At 47.3% G+C, this 20,323-nt stretch overlaps 3 protein-coding genes across 10 annotated transcripts; all 3 read left to right on the top strand.

The window, feature by feature from the left end:
* Nucleotides 1–7: 7 nt before the first annotated feature.
* Nucleotides 8–11,722, top strand: FAM221B (family with sequence similarity 221 member B). Of its 2 annotated transcripts, XM_015079420.3 has the most exons (7): nt 390–528; nt 2,409–3,087; nt 5,215–5,358; nt 10,483–10,593; nt 10,769–10,966; nt 11,153–11,272; nt 11,642–11,722. In XM_015079420.3, exons 2-7 carry the CDS (start codon nt 2,409–2,411, stop codon nt 11,677–11,679), a joined length of 1,290 nt encoding a protein of 429 aa, XP_014934906.1. In that variant the 5' UTR covers nt 390–528; the 3' UTR covers nt 11,680–11,722. The 2 variants fall into 2 exon arrangements, with proteins under 2 accessions (XP_014934907.1, XP_014934906.1); XM_015079421.3 differs by lacking the exon at nt 5,215–5,358 and having other exon boundaries at nt 8–528.
* Nucleotides 11,723–14,984: 3,262 nt separating this feature from the next.
* Nucleotides 14,985–17,193, top strand: HINT2 (histidine triad nucleotide binding protein 2). Of its 3 annotated transcripts, none has more exons than XM_027039426.2 (5): nt 14,987–15,235; nt 16,369–16,509; nt 16,606–16,710; nt 16,817–16,889; nt 17,000–17,193. In XM_027039426.2, the coding sequence occupies exons 1-5, from the start codon at nt 15,059–15,061 to the stop codon at nt 17,011–17,013; spliced, it is 510 nt and encodes a 169-aa protein (XP_026895227.1). In that variant the 5' UTR covers nt 14,987–15,058; the 3' UTR covers nt 17,014–17,193. The 3 variants fall into 3 exon arrangements, with proteins under 3 accessions (XP_053060918.1, XP_026895227.1, XP_026895226.1); XM_027039425.2 differs by having other exon boundaries at nt 14,990–15,235; nt 17,011–17,193; XM_053204943.1 differs by lacking the exon at nt 17,000–17,193 and having other exon boundaries at nt 14,985–15,235; nt 16,789–16,860.
* Nucleotides 17,194–17,323: 130 nt separating this feature from the next.
* Nucleotides 17,324–20,305, top strand: SPAG8 (sperm associated antigen 8). Of its 5 annotated transcripts, none has more exons than XM_015079464.3 (7): nt 17,324–18,173; nt 18,271–18,964; nt 19,090–19,264; nt 19,461–19,506; nt 19,592–19,706; nt 19,823–19,885; nt 19,991–20,305. In XM_015079464.3, the coding sequence occupies exons 1-7, from the start codon at nt 18,136–18,138 to the stop codon at nt 20,180–20,182; spliced, it is 1,323 nt and encodes a 440-aa protein (XP_014934950.1). In that variant the 5' UTR covers nt 17,324–18,135; the 3' UTR covers nt 20,183–20,305. The 5 variants fall into 5 exon arrangements, with proteins under 5 accessions (XP_014934950.1, XP_026895214.1, XP_014934948.1 ...); XM_027039413.2 differs by having other exon boundaries at nt 19,807–19,885; nt 19,991–20,132; XM_015079462.3 differs by having other exon boundaries at nt 19,823–20,305.
* The last annotated feature ends 18 nt before the right edge of the window (nt 20,306–20,323 follow it).

The following is a 20,323-nucleotide window of genomic DNA, read 5'->3' on the forward strand; positions in this document are numbered from 1 at the left end:
CACACATCTCATAGGAACCTTACAGAGACCCTCACAAACCCAGACACCTACGGACGTCCCCACAGATGTCCGCAGACTACCCAAACACTCTCACAGAGATCCAACAAACCCCTTTAAGAGAAGTGAGCCCCCTAAACTCGTCCCCTTTGGTCCAATGCAGCCTCCTCTGGAGACCGGACTGTTGTTGCCACGGAGACTACCAGGCGTTCCGATTGCTCTGGTGACGGATCCCTCCTCTCCCGGCACGGGTTCCAGAGGTTTCAGTCAAGCTCCTCCCTCAACGGCCCCGGAACCCCTCGTCCCTCCCCAAGTCCCCCTCCTCAGATCTGGCCAGAGCTCCTTTGCGAATTTCTGCAGGTGTCCAAGTCCCCTCGCCAAGTCGTAGACTTGAAGGCAAGGCCTCTCACTACATAGCAAGTACAGCCAGGTCTCATCCAAGAGCCTTCCATCCCTCGCTAACATTTCCCCTTCCCAGCTTAAGACGAGATCCTGACCTAAGGACTTGTAACAGCCAAGACAGGCCCAGAGGTATGTAGTTTCTCTAATGGCTCTTCCTCCAAGCCCTCATCTCGTTCCCCTCCTAACATATTCTGTCCCTTCCCACCTTAGTCCAACCCTCTCCCATTCTCTACTTTTCATCCTTACCCTCCCCCTCCACCACGTTTCTCCACCCAGTTCCGTCTTCCCCTTCTTTTTCTCCTTCCTCTCCTCCTACCGACTGATTCTCCACCCTCAAGTACCTTTTCCTGTGCTGAATGTCAGATCATCTTCCTAACCTACCTCTCTCACTACTTCTTGTCCCAAGCTTCCCCTTTGGAAAGACTAATGAATACAAGTAATGAATCCATCTGGAGCATGAGGGGGAAAGTAGGGAGCACAGAAAGTTAAGGCTGGAAAAGTTAGGCAGTGTTGCAAGTAATGACAGGCCTTGAATGTCAGGGCCCAGAAATTTGGAGTTAATCTTAAGGCTGAGACAACTGAGTGTTTTCAAGCAAAGGAACAGCATTGTTAGGCTTGCATTTTAGAAAGATCTCCAGTGGGTCATTAAGGAGGGCTGACTTCTTTTAGACATCCCTCCAAGATAAATTAGTCACACCTCACTCCCCACAGCATCCTGAGCTTACCCCAGCACAATATCAACTCATCTGTATTGTCATTGGGTTAACCTGGTCCACCTTCCCAGATTCTTTCAGAGTCCAGTGCTTAGCACAGTGCCTGGGTGAAAGTGTAAGATTGGGCTCTTTAAAAAGTATCAGTTTACAGGGGCAACTGGGTGGCTCAGTCAGTTAATCTTCCAACTCCAGCTCAGGTCATGACCTCACGGTTTGTGGGTTTGAGCCCCGTGTCGGGCTTGGTGCTGACAGCTCAGAGCCTGGAGCCTGCTTTGGATTCTGTGTCTCCCTCTCTCTCTGTTCCTCCCCTGCTCATGCTCTGTGTCTCAAAAAAAAAAAAAAAAAAAAAAAAAAGTAAAAAAAAAATTTAAGTATAAGTTACATAAATCAATGAAAGAATGGCTGAGTGGATTGATGTGCTGGGGAAAGTCGCAGAGGGGCAAAGTTGTTACATAATCCAGGTAGAAAACTATGAGAACTTGAACAGAATTGGAAGGGAGAGAATGGATTTTGGTAATACAGTATTTAGAAGACAGGAAACACAGTTCTTGGTGCCTATTTGAAGATGAGGGCTGAGGGGAAAGGATAAGACTAAAATAATTCCCAGAGTTCAGTTTTGATGCCCTGTGGGACATCCATTTAGCAATGTCCAGCAAGCAATTGGGTTTGAGTGTGAAGTACAGGGATTTAAAGAGGTCTGAGCTGGAATTATGGATTTAGAAATCATCAGCATACCAGCCGGAAGTAATTGAAGCCTTGGACATGAATAACATCAAGGGAGGCTTGATTATGATCCCTAGACAAAACAGGCTGCAGTCAGGGCCCTGCCTAATGCATCATGACATTGTCCTGCACTCTTAAGAGCAAACCCCCACCTTGGCTTGGTAGTATCCCAGTCTCTAGAACTCCACTGCCTGAACATCCTGGTCCTAAGGCTCAGGCCCCTGATCTTGGACTAGCCAAGCTGCTATGTTCAGGCTCTTCCTGGGGCATGGTCCTCTGCTACCATCTACTGATGGGATTCTGACTGCTTCAGCCTTTCTATCTTTAAGCTCCCTCACAACCCATAGCTACGTGCCACACGGCATCTAGGCACACAGGTGAACCTCTTGGCACCATACCCTGACCCAAAGTTCATCTTGCTTCCCCTTTACATCTCAGGTGCACAGAAAACTTTATCCTAATTCCATAATCCACCCCACCCCCCCCCCCCCCCCCCCCCCGTGAACTCTGACTTGCAGACCCTCCAACCTCCAATCCCAACCTAATGAAGCCTGTACCTTATTCTACCACTAGATGGAAGCAGACGAGGTCACAGAAGAGCCTCAAACAGCCATGGATGCAGAGGAACACCCCTCTTCAAAGGACCCCTCTGCCAAGGACTCACAGGAGCCCCCTGGCCCTGAAACATCCTTTGAGACTTCCATCCCTGAGACCCCTTTAGAGCCCCACACCTCTGAGATCCCTTTAGAGCCCCACATCTCTGAATCTCATAGGACACCATCTGCTTCCCAGACCCCTTTAGAGAGCCACACCTCTGAAACCCTTTTGGAGCCTTCCATCCCTGAGACCTCTTTAGGATACTCTGTCTCGGAGATCCCTTTGGAAACCCCTATCCCTGAGACCCTACTGGAGACTCACATGTTTAAGGTCCCAGAGAAACACCTTTCTTTTCATACCTCATCACAAGGCCGTATCACTGTACCTTCCTCTAATACTCTGAAGGAAGACCTCTCTGAGTATTCCTTCAGTGAGGTCTCACAGACAGGGAGGTCTACCCAGATCTCTGAGTCTGAGATCCTTCAAAAGCACTCCCTTTCAGGCCCTTCAGCCCAGGTCCACCTGGACACATCTGCAAAGGAGAAGGAAGAGGAAGGAGAGGACAAGGAACAGGTGGATGCCACTGACAGTACCACACACACAGCTCAGCCTGGACACCAGCTGGTCAAGAAGAAGGGGAAGAAAGGAGTTAGCCGTAATTGTGCCTGCACTTTTCCCCATTCCCCATTATATATATAATTTATTGTCAAATTAGTTAACATACAGCGTACACAGTGCACTCTTGGCTTAGGGAGTAGATTCCCATGGTTCATCACTTATATACAACACCCAGTGCTCATCCCAGCAAGTGCCCTCCTCAATGTCCATCACCCATTTTCCCTGCCCCCAACCTCCCACCCCATCAACCCTTAGTTTGTTCTCTGTATTTTAGAGTCTCTTTTGGTTTGCCTCCCTCTCTGTTTGTAACTATTTTTTTCTTTCCCTTCCCCCATGGTCTTCTGTTAAGCTCTTCAAGTTCCACATATGAGTGAAAACATAGGATATCTGTCTTTCTCGGACTGACTTATTTTTTAGCATAATACCCTCCAGTTCCATCCAAGTTGTTGCACATGGCAGGATTTCATTCTTTCTCATTGCCAAGTAGTATCCCATTGTATATATAAACCACATCTTCTTTTTTTTTTAATTTTTTAATGTTTATTTATTTTTGAGAGACAGAGGCAGCATGAGTGGGGGAGGGGCAGAGAGAGAGGGAGACCCAGACTGTGAAGCAGGCTCCAGGCTCTGAGCTGTCAGCACAGAGCCCGACGCAAACCACATCTTCTTTATCCATTCATCAGTTGATGGACATTTGGGCTCTTTCCATAATTTGGCTTTCCGTAATTTGTTGAAAGCGCTGCTATAAACATTGGGGTACATGGGGTACATGTGCCCCTATGAATCAGCACTCCTGTATCCTTTGGATAAATTCCTAGTAGTGCAATTGCTGGGTCATAGGGTAATTTTATCTTTAATTTTTTGAGGAACCTCCACACTGTTTTCCAGAGTGGCTGCACCAGTTTGCATTCCCACCAACAATGCAAAAGGGTTCCCCTTTCTCCACATCCTCTCCAGCATCTATTATTCCCTGAATTGTTAATTTTAGCTACTCTGACCAGTGTGAGATGGTATCTCAATGTGGTTTTGATTTGTATTTCCCTGATGATGAGTGACATTGAACATCTTTTCATGTGTCTGTCAGCCATTCAGATGTCTTCCTTGGAAAAGTGTCTTTTCATGTCTTCTGCCCATTTCTTCACTGGATTATTTGTTTTCCAGGTGTTGGGTTCGTTAAGTTCTTAATAGATTTTGGACACTAATCCTTTATCTGATATGTCATTTGCAAATATCTTCTTCCATTCCATTGGTTGCCTTTTAGTTTTATTGATTGTTTCCTTTGCTGTGCAGAAGCTTTTTATCTTTGGAGCTCCTGGGTGGCTCAGTCAGTTAAGCATCTGACTTTGGCTCAGGCCATCATCTCACAGTTCATGAGTTTGAGCCCTGCATCAGGCTCTGTGCTGACAGCACAGAACCTGGAGCCTGCTTCAAATTCTGTGTCCCCCCCTCCCCACCTCTGTGCCCCTCCCCTGCTCACTCACTCACTCACTCTCTCTCTCTCAAAAATAAGTGAACTTAAAAATTTTTTTGAAGAATCTTTTTATCCTGATGAGGTCCCAATAGTTCATTTTTGCTTTTATTTCCCTTTCCTTCAGAAACATGTCAAGTAAGAAGTTGCTGTGGCTGAGGTCAAAGAGGTTGTTGCCTGTTTTCTCTTCTAGGATTTTGATGGTTTCCTGTCTCACATTTAGGTCTTTCATCCTTTTTGAATTTATCTTTGTGTATGGTGTAAGAAAGTGGTCCAGTTTCATTCTTCTGCATATTGCTGTCCAGTTCTCCCAGCACCATTTGCTAAAGAGGCTTTTTCCATTGCATGTGCTTCCCTGCTTTATCAAAGATTAGTTGGCCATATATTTGTGGGTCCAATTCTGGGTTCTCTATTCTATTCCATTAGTCTATGTGTCTGTGCCAATTACCATACTGTCTTGATGATTACAGCTTTGTAGTAGAGGCTAAAGTCCGGGATTGTGATGCCTCCAGCTTTGGTTTTCTTTTTCAACATTACTTTGGCTATTCAGAGTCTTTTGTGGACTTTTCCCCATTCTCATCACTGTCTTACACCTGTCCCAATAAGAGGGGATTGGGTTACTCTTTGACCTGGCCCCTTCTTTTAGTTTTAGGGACTCCTTACTTCCCTTTGGTTACTCAGCCTCTCCCTTCCCAGGTTATGCGGTCCAACCAGAGGTCCCCACTCAGCAGACAAAGATGGTGGAAGTGGCTAAGGCAATGCACAGAAAGAAGTTCAGTGCTCAGGCAAATTATCTTTTCCAATGGGAGAAGAATGCAACCCTGAATGCCATCCAGACAGGTGAGCCCAGGAAGCCCTTGAGAGGCCTGTGACAGGCCCATGGCCAACCTCCAATCCAACTATATCAGGGAACCTGCCCTGAACAATGGAGAGCTGCTCCTTGTAGAAATGGCAATGCTGCCTGCCTGAAATATTGGAGTGGAGCAGGCAGGTGGGCCAAAGTGGATGGCATGGGTGCAGGAAAAAAGTGAAGATATTCATATAAAACCCAGGTAGGGACAGACAGCTAAAATGAAGTTGTTTAAAAAAAAAAAAAAAAAGCAGGGCCACAGGCCGACCCCACATCTAGGGCTCTAATAGCCTACACCAAACAGACCTTAAAGCAGAGATGGCCCAGACCTTGGATAGTCCAGGAGACTTGGTGCTCTGACATGGCAAAAGGCCTTGGTCCACTTGGTTGAACTCCATTAAAAGGCTGTCACCCTGCATGCCAGACCGAGAATCACCTGTTACCCAAAAGCCATGAGTCTCTCCACCAAAAAGGAGAGTTGTACCTCCCAGCCCTGTCAATTCCAAGTCTCAGCCCAGAATTAGTACTTTTCACAGCCCCATTAGTGGCTTGCTAGTAGTACTTTTCACAGCCCCATTAGTGGCTTGCTAGCTTATCTAGTCGGCATATAAAGGGTGTGCAGATGTACTAGGTATACATATGCCATCCGGTGTGTGAGCATGTGTACCTGTGTTGCTGAACTTCATGTCTACAGGGAATACCTTCAGAAAGAAGGCCACCCTGACCCACTCTGCAGATTCTGGGGTTTTTAGACTGAATTAGATAGACATCACTGTATTTATTTTTGTCTTTCATACTTCCTTTCCCCTTATGATAGGAAGAGAGTTATGTTGAGACTAGATGAGCCTAAGATAGAAAGACAGCCAGGTAATTCTATGTCCTTCTCCCTTCTCCATGCAATTTGCTTTCCTCATTCTCATGCAGGGCCCCTTCCCCCTCCACCCTGGGCCAAGAAAGTCACAATGATCTCATTTGGGTCTCTAGAGAATCCATATATGTTCTGTGTAGAGAAAGATCAAATGTAAGCTTTTCTTTTATTTATTCAGCATTTATTGAGCACCAACTATGTGTCAGGCATTGAGCTAGATGTGGAGGTAGTGGTTGGTGGGATTTCAAAAACAAAATCCCTCAAATAATTTGTACTCTAATGAGAGACACCAAAAAGTAAAAGGATAATTGTAATTCATTCTAATAATTGCTGTGACTGAGGTTAGCCCAGAGTGCTGCATGAGCAGAGATAAGAGGCACCCAATCTTGGGGGCTCAGGGAATAAGCCTTGGCAGGGATGACTTCTCAGCTGAAATCTGTAAGATGAGTAAAAAGAGGTGGCCAGTAAAAAGTGAGGTAAGGTGAGACATGACAGGGCAAGGCACCAGGAGGAAACTGCAAGCAATGTTGGACAGAGCTCAGCTCTGGACCAGGAGAATTGTACAGGCATTTCTGTGGCAAAGGTCAAGAGTTGGGACTATATCCTAAGGGCACGTGAGAGTCACCGCAAGATTTTAAATGGGACAACAACACGACCAAATTTGTGTTTTTGAAAGACCACTGTGTCAGTAGCATAGACTGGAGAAAAATACGACTGGACATAGGAAGACTACATTTGGCCCTGGTAATAGTCTGGGTAAGAAGTGAATGGGTATAGGTGAATGAAGTAGATTCAAGAAACGCTGAGAAGACAAAACTGACCTTTGGATCTTTGGATGTGTAGGATAAGAAAGAAGGACATGCCTGGAATGACATCTAGGTGTTTGGCTTAAGAGACTGATTAGATGATGATGCCATTCATGAATGCCTAAAACAGAGTAGATGCATAAGTACATGTTGGATGAACAGAGGACAAAGGATGAGGGCGAGGTTCGGAAGGAAGAAGTGAATTTACTGCATTTGAAGTGCTTGTGGAACATGCTGGTAAAAGGGTCCAGGAGACAACTGGCTGTATGGGTCTGAAGCTCAGAAGAGAAGTCTGGACTAGAGACATCCTTCATGAAAAGACATATGTTGTATGGAGATATTCTAAGCAAAAAGAGATGTTATCATGCAAATGTGAGTATGTGACCATGGAATTGACTGTGTTGTACCTTGCCTGGTATTTTCACAGTAAGCATCTGTGCCGTAGACCTCTTTGCCACAAATATTATTCTGCAAAGTTAATTGACCATAAGGCAATTTGCCATAAAAGATAAAAAAAAATAACTAGTTGACAGTTTGGTTTGACAGTTTGTTGGTTTTATCCACTGTTTGGCAGTTTGGTTTCATTTCTCCACTGACACAGTACTCCCATTTATATATATATATTTATATATATATTTATATATATTTATATATATATTATATATATATTTATATATATATTTATATATATTATATATATTTATATATATTATATATATTTTATATATTTTTATATATATATTTATATATATATAGTATATATATATCCCATATATATATAGTATATATATATCCCATATATATATAGTATATATATATCCCATATATATATATATATAGTGTATATATATATATCCCATATATATATATATATATATATATATATATATATATATATATAGTATAAATCTTAGTCCTCATAATGGTCTACACTGTGGCAGAGTTTTGAGCTCACATTTCCCATACAACTTTGGAATGTCTATCAATGGACATGTGACAATATGCCAGGAGCAAACAACAGTGTAGGAGGCTTTCACAACACAATACACAGCTCAGTGGCAAATATGCATCCTAGTATTTGGAAATTGATACCTCTCTTAGTGAAGGAGGAAATTTTAGCAAAAAAAGAAAAAGTGAGATGCTGAACAAGGAGATGAGTCAACAAGCAAAAAAAAAAAAATTGTATAATGCTATGAATGAAAGACTTTGAAGACAAGTGCTTAGGGTACAATCCACAACATAAAATCAGTTATTTACACAGCATGGCCATGAATCTACACTATGCATTTTAAATTCAAATATTTGGATTTTGTAATAAGGTCATATTTAATTTTGGTATTCATTTTTCATGTTTAACTATGCCCTCTTTAATGAATGTCCTTTTATTTTTTTGTGATTTTATCTTTCGTGGCAAAATTGCCTATGGCCAATTAATCATGCAGTGGAAATGTTTGCGGTGAAAATGCTTGGAGCACAGATTCTTAAGGTGAAACTACCTAGAACCACCTGGTACACCGTCAAAATGGCATTCCAGATAATGTCTCCTCCCCCTACCAGTCCTTGTCCACTTATAACAGAAAGACAGTTTGGAATCAGAGCAGAGAGTAGAGGGTCCCACTCTGGACTATATAGCCTGATGTCAATTGTCCTGCTTTAAGGGCACTGACACTTATAACGGAGTCTGAGGTATAGTTGCCAGTCTCTGTTTAAACTCTAGTCTGCTTCATCTAAAGGCGGGGCACTGACTCCCATATCAGTGCTTGCACTTGACTCTCCCAGGCTTTCAAGCGGGACCTTGATATGTGGGCACTGACCCTTGTTCACCTCCACCTCTCATCTGTTCACCGAGTGTATCCTGCTGCTCTGGACAGAGTTCAGAATTCCGCTAGTGGAATCCTGGCCCCCACTCACTTCCATTGTGACTCTACCTATATACCCTGCCCTTTCAACAAAGCCTCACTGCTATAATGGGGCACTGACACTTCAGGCTGGCAGGATCGAGACAGAAGTAGCAAAGCTAAAAGCCACGCCTGGACAGGCTTTAGACCCTGAAAGATCATGGGTAAGGCAAGAAAAACTAGACTGACAATTAGGCACAGAATTGTGGATTGTGGCCCTGGCCAGAGTCAAAGACCAGAAGACACTAACTCTTTCCCACCCTCCTTATGGAACTTCAGTGTTAAGCCTAGAATACTGGGTCTCTCTTCTGTCCTGAAGGAGTTTGCATATTCATTTAGTCAGTCAAGCTGTCTGTGCTCTCTGAGCACCTATTCTGGGCCAGGCCTTGTACGAGGACTAGAAATATAGGTGAAAACCTACAGTCTAAGAGGAATACAAGTGAAAAGTCCACTATTATAATGCATTGTACTGTGAGAGGAGTAGCAAAGGAGTCAGAGAAACAAAGAGGAGGAGCCCCTAGACAGGCAGAGGAAGTCAGGGACAACTGTTTGGTGGAGGTGACACTTCATTGTAGCCTTTAAATGGGAATGAGTCCCATAGCTGAAGGTCCCACTCCATAAGGACTCATACAGGATTCTTGCCTAGAAGTTGGAGTAGTCTCAGGTTTCATGAAGGGTGAGAAAATGAGTGGAATGTGCTCTCTGGTTCTCCCACATTTAAATGGCTCCACCCTTGCCTTGTAGTGAGATTGACCATGAAGCCAATTTCAGATCCCACTACTGAAACCAGGCTCTCAAGGGTTGTGGCATCTTGCTGGTGCCTATTCTCAGGGATACTTCCTAGCCTCACAAGCTTCTGTTTCTTGGTCTTCACCACTCATGACTTCTGGCCTACCCCTTTCTCCTGATTCTTAGAAAACTATAGGCAGCCCTTCTCAAGTTCATAGATAGCATCAGTTCAGGAACACCAGGAACATAAAGGGAAATAGGAAGGTGCCAAACTGGAAAAGTGAGGAAAACCCTCCTCCTGGTCCCAGAGCTGCCCAACCTCCTCCTCCTCTTCTTGTCCCTTTAACAACCACATTTTCTTAAGTGCTAGTCCTCACCATCTATTCTATACCTGGCCAATCATCTTCCCTTTCCCTCAACTTAGACACTTCAATGAAACAAAACAAAGTGAGGCTCTAATGTGGGAAGGGGAGGAAATGAGAATCTTAATAGCCACAGAGAACTCAGCAAGATTCGTGTTCGTCTTCAAGCAAAATTTCATTTCGAATCTTCCTGCTCAGAAACCACTTCAGAAACTGAAGACTGTCTTCAGTCATTTCTGACAGGCTAACAGAAATGGAGTAGATCCTGGGGTGGGAAAGGAGCTGAAACACTTGTGGGATACTGAGAAAATCCGATGGGGAAGATGTCTCAAAGGGTGGAGATCATGGGTGGAGTGAATACACTGGGGAAGAGGTGAGACCACAGGGGCTGAGGGGGGTGCTTAGGCTATTTTTCCTTCTCACTCTTCCCTGTTAATTCCTCCACACTCAGGTCTCCATATTGGCTGGCGCTGCCCCCATTATCTATGGGACTGTTTCCAAATTGGAGATGAATCCAAATGCTTTTGTGGACACTTGTTGAGAGAGCACCAGATCGTCTCAGGTAGGGAGAACTGACCAGCCCCTGTCCATGGGAAGGGAAAACGATACTCGGGCCATGTGTTGGGATGTATGAGAGAAAGTGTGTGTGTATTGGTATGGGGGAGGGGGACTGGCACAGGAAGGCTAGGCCCTATTAGGTGCCAGTCTAATCCTCCCATCCATCCCCATTCCCATAGACATATCTGTGCCCTGCAATGTGGGCCAGTGCCGCTGCCTCATGTTCTGCTTTATCCCATCACGCCCAGAGGAGGTGGGTGAGTTCTGGCTTAAAAGACGAGCTACCTTTGACCCTAAGGCCTGGAGGGCCCAATGTCGCTGCAAACACAGCCATGAAGACCATGCAGCTACTGGGTCCCATTCCTGCAGGGTGAAAGGTAATTTCTAGGGTGAGGGGAGTACAGGGGTGGGCATGGGTAGGATGCACATGGTTTGGGGATGAGGATGGGGGAACTGGTAGGAGAAACTTGGGTTTGTGGTTGGTGAGGAAGAGAGGAGAACGTAGTCAGCCCGTGGGAAAGTGCCAATTCCCTATACTTGTCTTGGCTTCCCCCTTGCCCTAGGCTGTTGCTGCAACTGCTTTGAGTCTAATTTCCTCTGTGCGGCCTGTGACCGGCGCTGGGAGGAACATGAGACTTTCTTTGAGACTGAGGAGACCCGGCGACGAGGAGGGAGGCCTCACGGTAAGGGGGCAGGGGCAACCTGGAACGGGACCATTCCAGGACCATAGTCAGAAGGCCAGGCAGGAAGGTGCTCCCACCCTCAGTCATTCCATCCTGGACTACCTCTCTCTCTCAGCGCCTGCATCCCAAACTTGCACCGGTCTCCAACCCCTGGAGCAGACTGTGTGCCTTTTGCAGAGATGCCTACCCTCTGAGAAGCCATCCATAGTCAGGAATTCTGACTCTGAGGCTTTACAGACCCAGGGGCCCTCCGGCCATCCCAGCACCCATCCCAGACCTCCTGGGCTCCCTGGCCCACACAACCTGTGGCCTGGCCCTAAATTTGACCCCCATACCTGACCCTTTCACCTCTGCTTTTCCCTCCTCCAGGGACAGACACTGTCAACACCTGGCGCAAGCCTCTCTGAGCCTGGCTCGAATCAGCAATAAAGAAAGGGGAAGCCACTGGAATCTGGCCTGCTTTCTGTATGGGGTGGACAGAACCCAGCCCAGTGACAAACACCCTAGGACCTTAGAGTTGGTACCTGTTGGGAACAAGAGAGGGCACCGCACAGGAGAGAGGCTGGATCAAAGCATCTGCCTCCACCACACCCACACTCAAGCTGCTAGCTCTGGCATCAGAAGGAGAGTGGCTTCAAGGAAGCCAAGGAGGGAGGGGGGTTTAAGAAGGATAGAGGAAACACTGATGTTAGATGCAGTTGGGGACTCCAGTAGGATAAAGACTGAAAAGTGTCCATTGGATCTTACAATTAGAAGGTCTTCATATAATGTAGTTTCAGTGATGCAGTGGAGGTAGAAACCAAGTGGTAAGTTTGAAAGAGTTTCTTTAAGAAGCTTGGATGAAAAGAGCAGGAGAGAAATCAGACAATATCCAGAGGGAGATGTGCAGTCAAGGAAGCATTTTTTAGGAGGGAAGAAAGGAAGGGACCAGTAGAGAAAAAGATTTTGAAGATGCAGAATAAAAACAGAGATACCTGGTGAGACAAGATGCCAAAGATGGAGGGAGGGAATGAGGTCAGGGCAGAGGTGAAGGGATTTGTTCTACACAGGAGAAACACCGCTTCCTAAGACCAAGAGGAAGGAAGAAAGAAAAGGATGGGGACTTCCCTGAGCTGCAGGGAGGAGGATCTTGAAGTTCCCCTGCCAAGTAGGAGACAAGGTCAGTTGCTGGTGGGGGAGGAGAGGGATAAGAGTGGGGAGTAGGAGATGGGAAGACAGAGGCAAAGGTGTGGGAAGGCTAAGGTGGGGAACTGGAGAAAAACCTGATCAGTGGATAGTTGAGGATTCAGGGACAGCTGAAAGCAGGAATCTAGTTAAAGAGGAAGAGAGAAACAAAATAGATTGATGGTTGGTGATGGAAGGTATCAGGGAGGATGATCAGGAAAATAAAGCAAAAAAGAAGGCTTGAGGATGTGGAGAGAGCTGACCATACAAATGGAAAGTAAGTGAAGCCAGGAAGCAACTGACAGATTGAATAAAGGAACAGTCAAAGGACTAGAACGCTCTAATAAGGTGCAGTAGCAGATGTAGTGGTAGGGATCGAAGCATAGGAGACAGTGGTCAGAACCTACAGAGAGTTGCAGCTCTCAGGTGAGAAAAGCTGCCAGGGATCACAAAGTTTGGAGTAAAAACTGTAGGCCAGGGGCCAAAATCAGTGAACCATAGATTATTTTTATGAGGAGTGGGAGATTCTGGCACTAATTGGTTCTGTGATCCTAGGCATATCATCACTTTCCCTCTCTGGGCCTCAGTTTCTGGATCTATAAAAGAGGAATAATCTCTGTGCTACTTGCTCTCCCTGAGAACCTAAAGAAATCACCAGTTTCAAAGTGCTTTGTAGTCACCTACCCTGCCTGGCTGGTTTCCTTCCTCTTCCTAGATCCCAGCTCTTTTTATCTCTTGAACTTCTCCAGAGCAGCTCTAGGGGTTGTTGCTGTCTCAGAGGCACCACGAGAACTGCATACAGCCTCTAGGGCACAGAGAAAAGGCCAGTCAGTCTACGTTTCCCCACATTTGGGGAAGCTATCTGTCCTTCCAAAGGAAGGAATGCAATCTGGACTGCTAGAACTCCTAGGGGAAATTACAGGGTCAAATGTCTGCCCATTGGAGGAAAAAGGACTTTCTAACAATAATATGGCTATACAAAAGATTATTCCTATCTCCAGAAGTAGAGTTCTTCTTGACTGGTGATATGCAATTAGTGCCATAATGACCATTCACTGAAACGAATTCAATAGTCAACAGTAAAGGAATGGTTACTGTAATAAACTCATTCAAGGAAGTAATATGCAGACATTACAAAGTATATTTACATAGACTATGTAATAATATGGAAAATTGATTGTAAGGGGCAGAATAGGAATATACATCCAATACATATGTACTTTATATAATGAACGGAAATGAAACACCAAATGTTATTCATTCCACAATCACTGATGTGCTAAAACAACAACAACAACTACAACAAAAACCACCTAAAGAGACAGTGGTGGCTTTTGTCCTAAGTGTTAACTGTCAGGTTAAACCTTGGTTGGGTAAGTATATTAGCATTTTGTGACCCCTGTTCCTTAGGTCAAAAATATATATTCCAACAAAATGAAATATACTTCTCACCCAGCAATGACACACTCCCGTTGTCCCTCAAACCCGACTAACTGAAAATACCAGGTACGAGGCTGTTTCATACACCATTTCTGATTAGAAAAGAACATTGGATACCTACTCCTTTGCTTGTTAGTCGTGCGCAAAGACAGGTCACTATCGCCGCCTCCCGTTAAAAAGAAGAAGAGGAGGAGGAGGAGGAGGAGGGGGGAGGGGACGGGGAGGGAGAGGGGAGGGGGAGGGGGAGAGGGAGGAGGAGAAGGAGAAGAGGAAGAAGAAAGCAAAAAAAAAAGTCCTGAAAACGAACTGCAGAATCTTCAATGTTGGAGTATGCACACAAGAACATAAACAAGGGACTGCCCTTAGATGAGTAAGTTAAAAATCTTTGAAATGCTCAAGGGTCTGAAATGCCCTCGTGGGGAAAACGCTGGCTATCTTATCCCTCCAGTTAAATACAGACAACTGAGGGTTGATGGGGGTTGGGGTGGAAGTGGGAATGGCCATCACTGGCATTGAGGAGGGCACTTGGGATGAGCACTGGGTATTGTATGTAAGCAATGAATCATGGGAATCCACTCCCGAAGCCAGGAGCACACTGTATATATACAGTGTATGCTAGCGAACTTGACAATAAATTACAAGAAAAAAAAAAAAGATAAAAGGACCGGTCTCAGTTCACCTTCAGCCTCACAGGGCAGGCATTCCCGCCCCCTTCTTCCGGGACTCCTAAAACCTTGGCCTCCAGGGGTTGCGGCGATTCCCGCAGCCAGCCAGCGCCGAGTGCCCGCCCTCAGAACCCGCCCTCCTCCTGACCAATGCGGGGAGAGGGTCTACGATGTCAGAGGCTCGGCGCCGCACCAATGTTGTGCAGCAGAGCCAAACGGAGTTAAATCCCACGTCTCTTAATCCTTCCAATGGAGTGAGAAAGTCTCTCGGGGAAACACTTAGGGGGCCCAATGGCAAAGGAACTTTCACTCTGACCAGAAGTCGAAGCCAATGAAGTGGAAAACTAGCCCACGAGCTGGCAGAAGCAGCCAATGGGATGAAAAGATTCCGCCCCCACCGTGGCGGCGGAGCCAGTGGAGTGAATGACACCACCCTCTGGTCCAAAGGACCTCAAGAGAAGCCCAGGAGCGCGGCCAATGGGATGGCAGGGCTCGCTCGCGGCCTCCAGCGGAGCCAATGGCCGTCGTTTGCCGGCTCCGTGGCGGCCCCCACCTCGGGCGACGGCGGGGCCTGCGTGCTGGCCTGAGGAGAGATTCGGCGGCTGAGGGCAAGATGGCGGCGGCCCTGGTGCTGGCCGCCGGGCTGCGCGTGGTGCGCGGGGCTGTAGCGCTGGTGGGGCCGCGGGGGGCGCAGGTGAGGAGCGGCCGCGGGGGCGCGGAGGGCGTCCCGCGGGCTCTGCCGCCCTCCGGGGCGGGCGTTCTCCCCCAGGCGCGTGCAGCCCATTGGCCTCGCGGGGACGGAGCCCGAGCGTCTGGCAGAGAATGCTGCCTCTCCTGGAGGCGCAAGCTCCAAGGCCGCTTGGTGAGGTCGGGCTGGTAGTCGGCAGCAGCCTCTCGGCGGTGGCTCGGGCGCCCAGGTGGCGACAGGGTCGGTGCGTTGGCTGCTGCCTCCTAAAACCGAACGCCTGTTCCGGGCAGCCTCCTGAGTGCCCCCTGCAGGAAGTGAGGTTTGTCTTCTCGGAGCCAGTCTCCTGCCCGCCTCAGATCCCTGGCCTTCTGAACACAAATGTTAATCTCTCATCTTCCCCATTTACCAGAGGGGTCAGGTTCATCCCAACTCTTTCTCCCATAGTGTGACAGCACTGACTTAAGGCTTCTCTGAGCCCCCGGAAACGGGCATCCCTACCCTCAGTCCCCTGCAGCTGTCGTTGCTGAATTCACTTAACTCTTCCTTTCACTGATTCAAGGAACTGGAGTTAAAATTCACAAAAGAGCTCAGATGTAACACCAAGACATGTTTGTGTCAAACAGGGAAATTGTGTGAAAACCTGAATAAAACAGGTAAAATACCTTAGAGATTAGATAACAAGTAATGGAAATAAGTGGAAACTTAGCAACAGGGCTTGAGTACAGGGAAAGAGCTCCAATGGTCTTAAAAGATGATGCAGAAAACTTTATATTTGAAGCCAAGAGGAGGGATTTATCTAAGGTAATTCCGTGATAAAAGAGGAACCAAATCTTAAGTTTCCAGTTCTCATCCTGTGTCCTTTCTCCTGAACAGTGCTAAATTTACTAGACACTTTAGGAACAGGAATCAATTGCAGTACTGAATCCTGTATTGTATCTAACCAGGCTCAGCACTATCTGACCCTACTCTCTACTGCTGACACTCTGAAATTGAGGAAATTTTCCTTAGGATGGGAGCCACTAATAGGTTCTTAGAAGGGTGAAGTTAATGATTATCAGAGCCCGGCCTTTGCCAGCTCCTGACTATCTGGGAGGGGTATTGTCAACCCCCTCCCTTGGGTATGTCTGACCCACCTTCAGGTCCGAGGAGCTGCAGGTGTGACTGATGGAAATGAAGTATCCAAGGCCCAGCAGGCAGCTCCTCAGGGAGCAGCCCCAACTATCTTCTCCCGGATCCTGGATCGAAGCCTCCCAGCTGACATTTTGTATGAGGACCAGCAGGTGGGGTGCCCTTAGGACCCATCCCCTTGGGAATTTAATAGGTACCATCAGCCTGTTGAAGTAACAAGGTGGCCTCTGGCCTTTCACTGCTTCCAGTGTCTCGTATTCCGTGATGTGGCCCCTCAGGCTCCTGTGCACTTCCTGGTCATTCCTAAGAAGCCCATTCCTCGGATTAGCCAGGCTGAAGAAGAAGACCAGCAGGTGGGAAGAATAGAGCCAAGGTTTGGCTTTGGGGGGAACCCTGGACTCAGCTAGAGGTTTTGCTCCCTGTGAATGAAGCCACCCATCTCCCTCCCTTTCCCTCTAGCTTCTAGGACACCTTCTCCTTGTGGCTAAGAAGACAGCAAAGGCTGAGGGGCTGGGAGATGGATACCGACTTGGTGAGTGACTTTTGGCCATTGAGCCCCTTGCCTATGAATTCTCATACCTACCCTTCAATATGATCTTTATTCTTTGACCTTTCCCGTGATCCTGACCCCCTAACCCCAAGCTCCATTTCAGTGATCAATGATGGGAAGCTGGGCTCACAGTCCGTGTATCATCTGCACATTCATGTACTTGGGGGCCGACAGCTCCAGTGGCCCCCAGGTTGAACCTTCCAACTGACCAAGAACCCAAGACCTGGATTCTTGGAGGATGGGGGAAAAGGGACCCTATGATGCTAATAAACTTGTTCTCCCTCAATTTTGGATCACTGTCTTAAATATATAAAGATTTATATCACAAATAGAAAACATTAAAGATAATGATTCTGTGGTACCTGGCTGGCTCAGTTGTTGGAGCATGCAACTCTTGATCTTGGGCTTGAGTTCGAGCCCCACGTTGGGTGTGGCGATTACTTAAAAATACAATCTTAAAAAAAAAAAAAAAAAGATTATGGTCTTGACTATGGTCTGAGTGAGAGACATTAAGGAGGCCCATCCTGTAGTGAAAGAAGCATTTGCCTATAGATTTGTGAGTCCTCATGACAAATGGTCCACCTGGGTCAAGCTTCTAGAAAAATAGCAATAGAAATAAGCCTATATGAGTAGGGAGAGACTGAATCCCAGGGGTAAGACACTCAATCCTGGCCCTTATTCAGATGCCAAGACAAGTTCTAGGGTGGTCTGGGAGGAGGATGGTTAACGTGAGGGTCTTTTACTGAAGGAGAAGTAATCACACCAAAAAAAAAAAAAGCTGCCACTCTTTGATCCCCATGTCTCACCATTTTGCTTTTTAGTTGTTTGATGTATTTTAAACCTTAAACTTTTAAAAGACTCCCTGCCCCACCCCATTTTTTAGAATGAACTGCGGGTAAGTTACTGTTGCCCCTACACAAGTACACTGTCTGATACTAAAGCCCTGTGCTTGTCTCCAACACAAAGAACCACCTTAGAAAGCCTCAGAAAGAATCATGCTTAAGTGTAGAAGGCAGAACCCTAGACTAGCGGAACCTTAAGAGCTGGGCTGAGGCGGAACGGAGTCTGAACGGAAAGCAAACTTCCTAGACTTCCCCAGGTTTAAGACTTCCGCCCCGCAGAGAATTTGTCTCCACCCCCACCCAGCACTTCCGCCCAACTCTAGTCCTGCGCAGTCTCCTGGAATTATTTGCCGTCTCTATGGCAACCCGGTAGCTGGAGATTGAAGATGGAGACCGCGCAGTCTACCGAGGGATCGAGAGGTCGGTGAGAGCGGCAGCTTTGGCGGCTGGTGTAAGGGGACAAGAAAGGTCAGCAGACTTACACCGCTTTTGACAACTTTGTCGCATTCGCTTTCTTTCAGATCTTTAGATGTACAGCCTGGCACTGAAGGACTAGGGTCCACTTCAGAACCATTTTCTTCGGATGGCCATCCTATAACGGCCCTGGCAGCCGCAACTACAGCAGCTGCGGCCTTCTCCACCGACAAAGCGACTGTGTTATCTGCAAAGACCCCAGCGTGCCACTCTGAGCCGAACCTTCTCATGAACCACTCCTCTGACAGTCTTCTGGGGGATCCCTGCACTGGAGCCAGCTTTACCCACAGCATTGGCCATGGGAAACTTGGCATTGAGCCTATCTATGTTTCCCATATTGCTCAGGATCCCTGTACTGCAAAAGACCTTAGCTCTAGTCCTGGCCCTATTCTTGGCTCCAGTTCTGGTCCCTGCCATGGCTCTGGTCAAGACACTGGTCCTGATTCTGGCCCTGGTCCTGCTACTGACGCTGGGCCTAGTCCAGGCTGTGGCCATGACTGTGAGCCCAGCCCCTACAATCTTCCAAGTTTCAGAACCCCCCAAGCAGATCTGGTCCCTAATTATGCCTCCTGGAATCACTACTGCCACTGGGAACCCCGGAAACAACCCTGGAAATTTTTGCAAGTCTCAGAACCTGGTGCCCGAGGGCATTGGAAGACCCCTGAGGTTGAAGGGAAGTGTAAGGTTCCCAATGAAACATTGCCACGGGGCCACAGCCTTCTCTACAACTGGGAGGAGGAGGTATTAAGGTTTTGACCTGCTCCCTTTTCCTGAAGACTGTCCCCAATTTCCTGGGGGAGGCAGTAGTTTATGATGAGGGTGGGTGCCATAAAGGACATCCTGGTCACTCAACTTGGGGCCCACAGAGAGCCACCAACCACCTGGATCAAGTCCCAAGCATGCAGGATGGCTCTGAGAGTTTCTTCTTCCGACATGGACACCAGGGACTGCTGACCCTGCAGCTACAGTCACCCATGTCCTTCAGCACCACTCAGAAAGACTCATACCAGCCCCCACGAAACTGCCATCAGCCAACTCGAGGTGTGAAGCATGAGAGAATGGGCCAGAATGAGCAATCAGAGATAAAAGAGAGGAAGGAATTTCTAGTGGGACTATGGATTGTTTAATGGGTACAAGGGTAAAACCCCATGATTTTCCTTCTTTTCTCACATTTGTTTCTTTGGGCCTGCTTGTTAACCAGACTCTCCCACTCTCTCCACTCCCTGCCCTCCTACAGGAAAGCGTGAAGCCATGCTGGAGATGCTCCTGCGCCACCAGATCTGGTGAGAGGCTGGGCGAAGGGTAAAGGGGAGGCGGGGAAGACAAAAATCAGGGAAGAATGGCTTTGACGCCCCCAGGACTATACAGTAAAGAGGTGCAGGCAGAGCAGGAAGCCACAAGGAAGCAGTTTGAGGTCGAGTCTGTGACACACCATGACTACCGAAAGGAGCTGGTGCAAGCTGGGCCTCCTGCCCCAACCAAGGTGAGAACTTATCCCACCCCGCTTGTACGGCTGGGCTCTAATGGGCTGTGGGAGAGCAGCAGAGGTTAAGAGAGGGAGCTTCAAACCAAGAGTTTTTCAGTATCTTTCCCTTCCAGCCTCACGACTACCGTCGGGAGCAACCTGAAACCTTCTGGATACAGAGGGCACCACAGCTACCGGTGTGTAAGGGTGTCAGGAGTCGGGGGAAACAAGGAGGGGGAAGAGGCTGTTCTGTTCTGGCTTGGTGCAGAGCGGGATCTGTCCTCATTCTGGCCTTCCTCCAGGGTGTCAGTAGCATCAAGACTCTGGACACGCCATTCCGGAAGAACTGCAGCTTCTCAACACCAGTGCCTCTGTCTCTGGGGCAGCCTTTGCCCTATGAACCTGAGAATTATTCCCACCAACTGGGAGAAATATCTTCCCTTGTCTGTCAGGGAGGAGGACAGGGAGGTGGAATGGGTGGAACTACTATCTAAGGGTTGAGGAGGGAAGAGGGCTATGGACTATGGAATCGATTTCTGTCTGTACTGGAGAGGTGGAAAGGAAGTGAATTCTGTCTGTACTTGGTGAAGAGGCTTCACATAAAGGGTTCTCTCTCATCCTGAGACTGCTAATTC

Source organism: Acinonyx jubatus, chromosome D4 (assembly GCF_027475565.1).
Source record: "Acinonyx jubatus isolate Ajub_Pintada_27869175 chromosome D4, VMU_Ajub_asm_v1.0, whole genome shotgun sequence".
Lineage (NCBI taxonomy): Eukaryota > Metazoa > Chordata > Mammalia > Carnivora > Felidae > Acinonyx > Acinonyx jubatus.

Coding starts and splice junctions, on each gene's coding strand:
- FAM221B (XM_015079420.3), top strand. CDS start 2,409: ATGGAAGCAGACGAGGTCACAGAAGAGCCTCAAACAGCCATGGATGCA. Junction 10,594..10,768: donor AGAGCACCAGATCGTCTCAG/GTAGGGAGAACT, acceptor CCATTCCCATAG/ACATATCTGTGCCCTGCAAT. Junction 10,967..11,152: donor CCATTCCTGCAGGGTGAAAG/GTAATTTCTAGG, acceptor CCCTTGCCCTAG/GCTGTTGCTGCAACTGCTTT.
- HINT2 (XM_027039425.2), top strand. CDS start 15,059: ATGGCCGTCGTTTGCCGGCTCCGTGGCGGCCCCCACCTCGGGCGACGG. Junction 15,236..16,368: donor TGGGGCCGCGGGGGGCGCAG/GTGAGGAGCGGC, acceptor ACCCACCTTCAG/GTCCGAGGAGCTGCAGGTGT. Junction 16,510..16,605: donor TTTTGTATGAGGACCAGCAG/GTGGGGTGCCCT, acceptor CACTGCTTCCAG/TGTCTCGTATTCCGTGATGT.
- SPAG8 (XM_015079462.3), top strand. CDS start 18,136: ATGGAGACCGCGCAGTCTACCGAGGGATCGAGAGGTCG. Junction 19,507..19,591: donor CTCCTGCGCCACCAGATCTG/GTGAGAGGCTGG, acceptor AGGACTATACAG/TAAAGAGGTGCAGGCAGAGC. Junction 19,707..19,822: donor GGCCTCCTGCCCCAACCAAG/GTGAGAACTTAT, acceptor TTTCCCTTCCAG/CCTCACGACTACCGTCGGGA.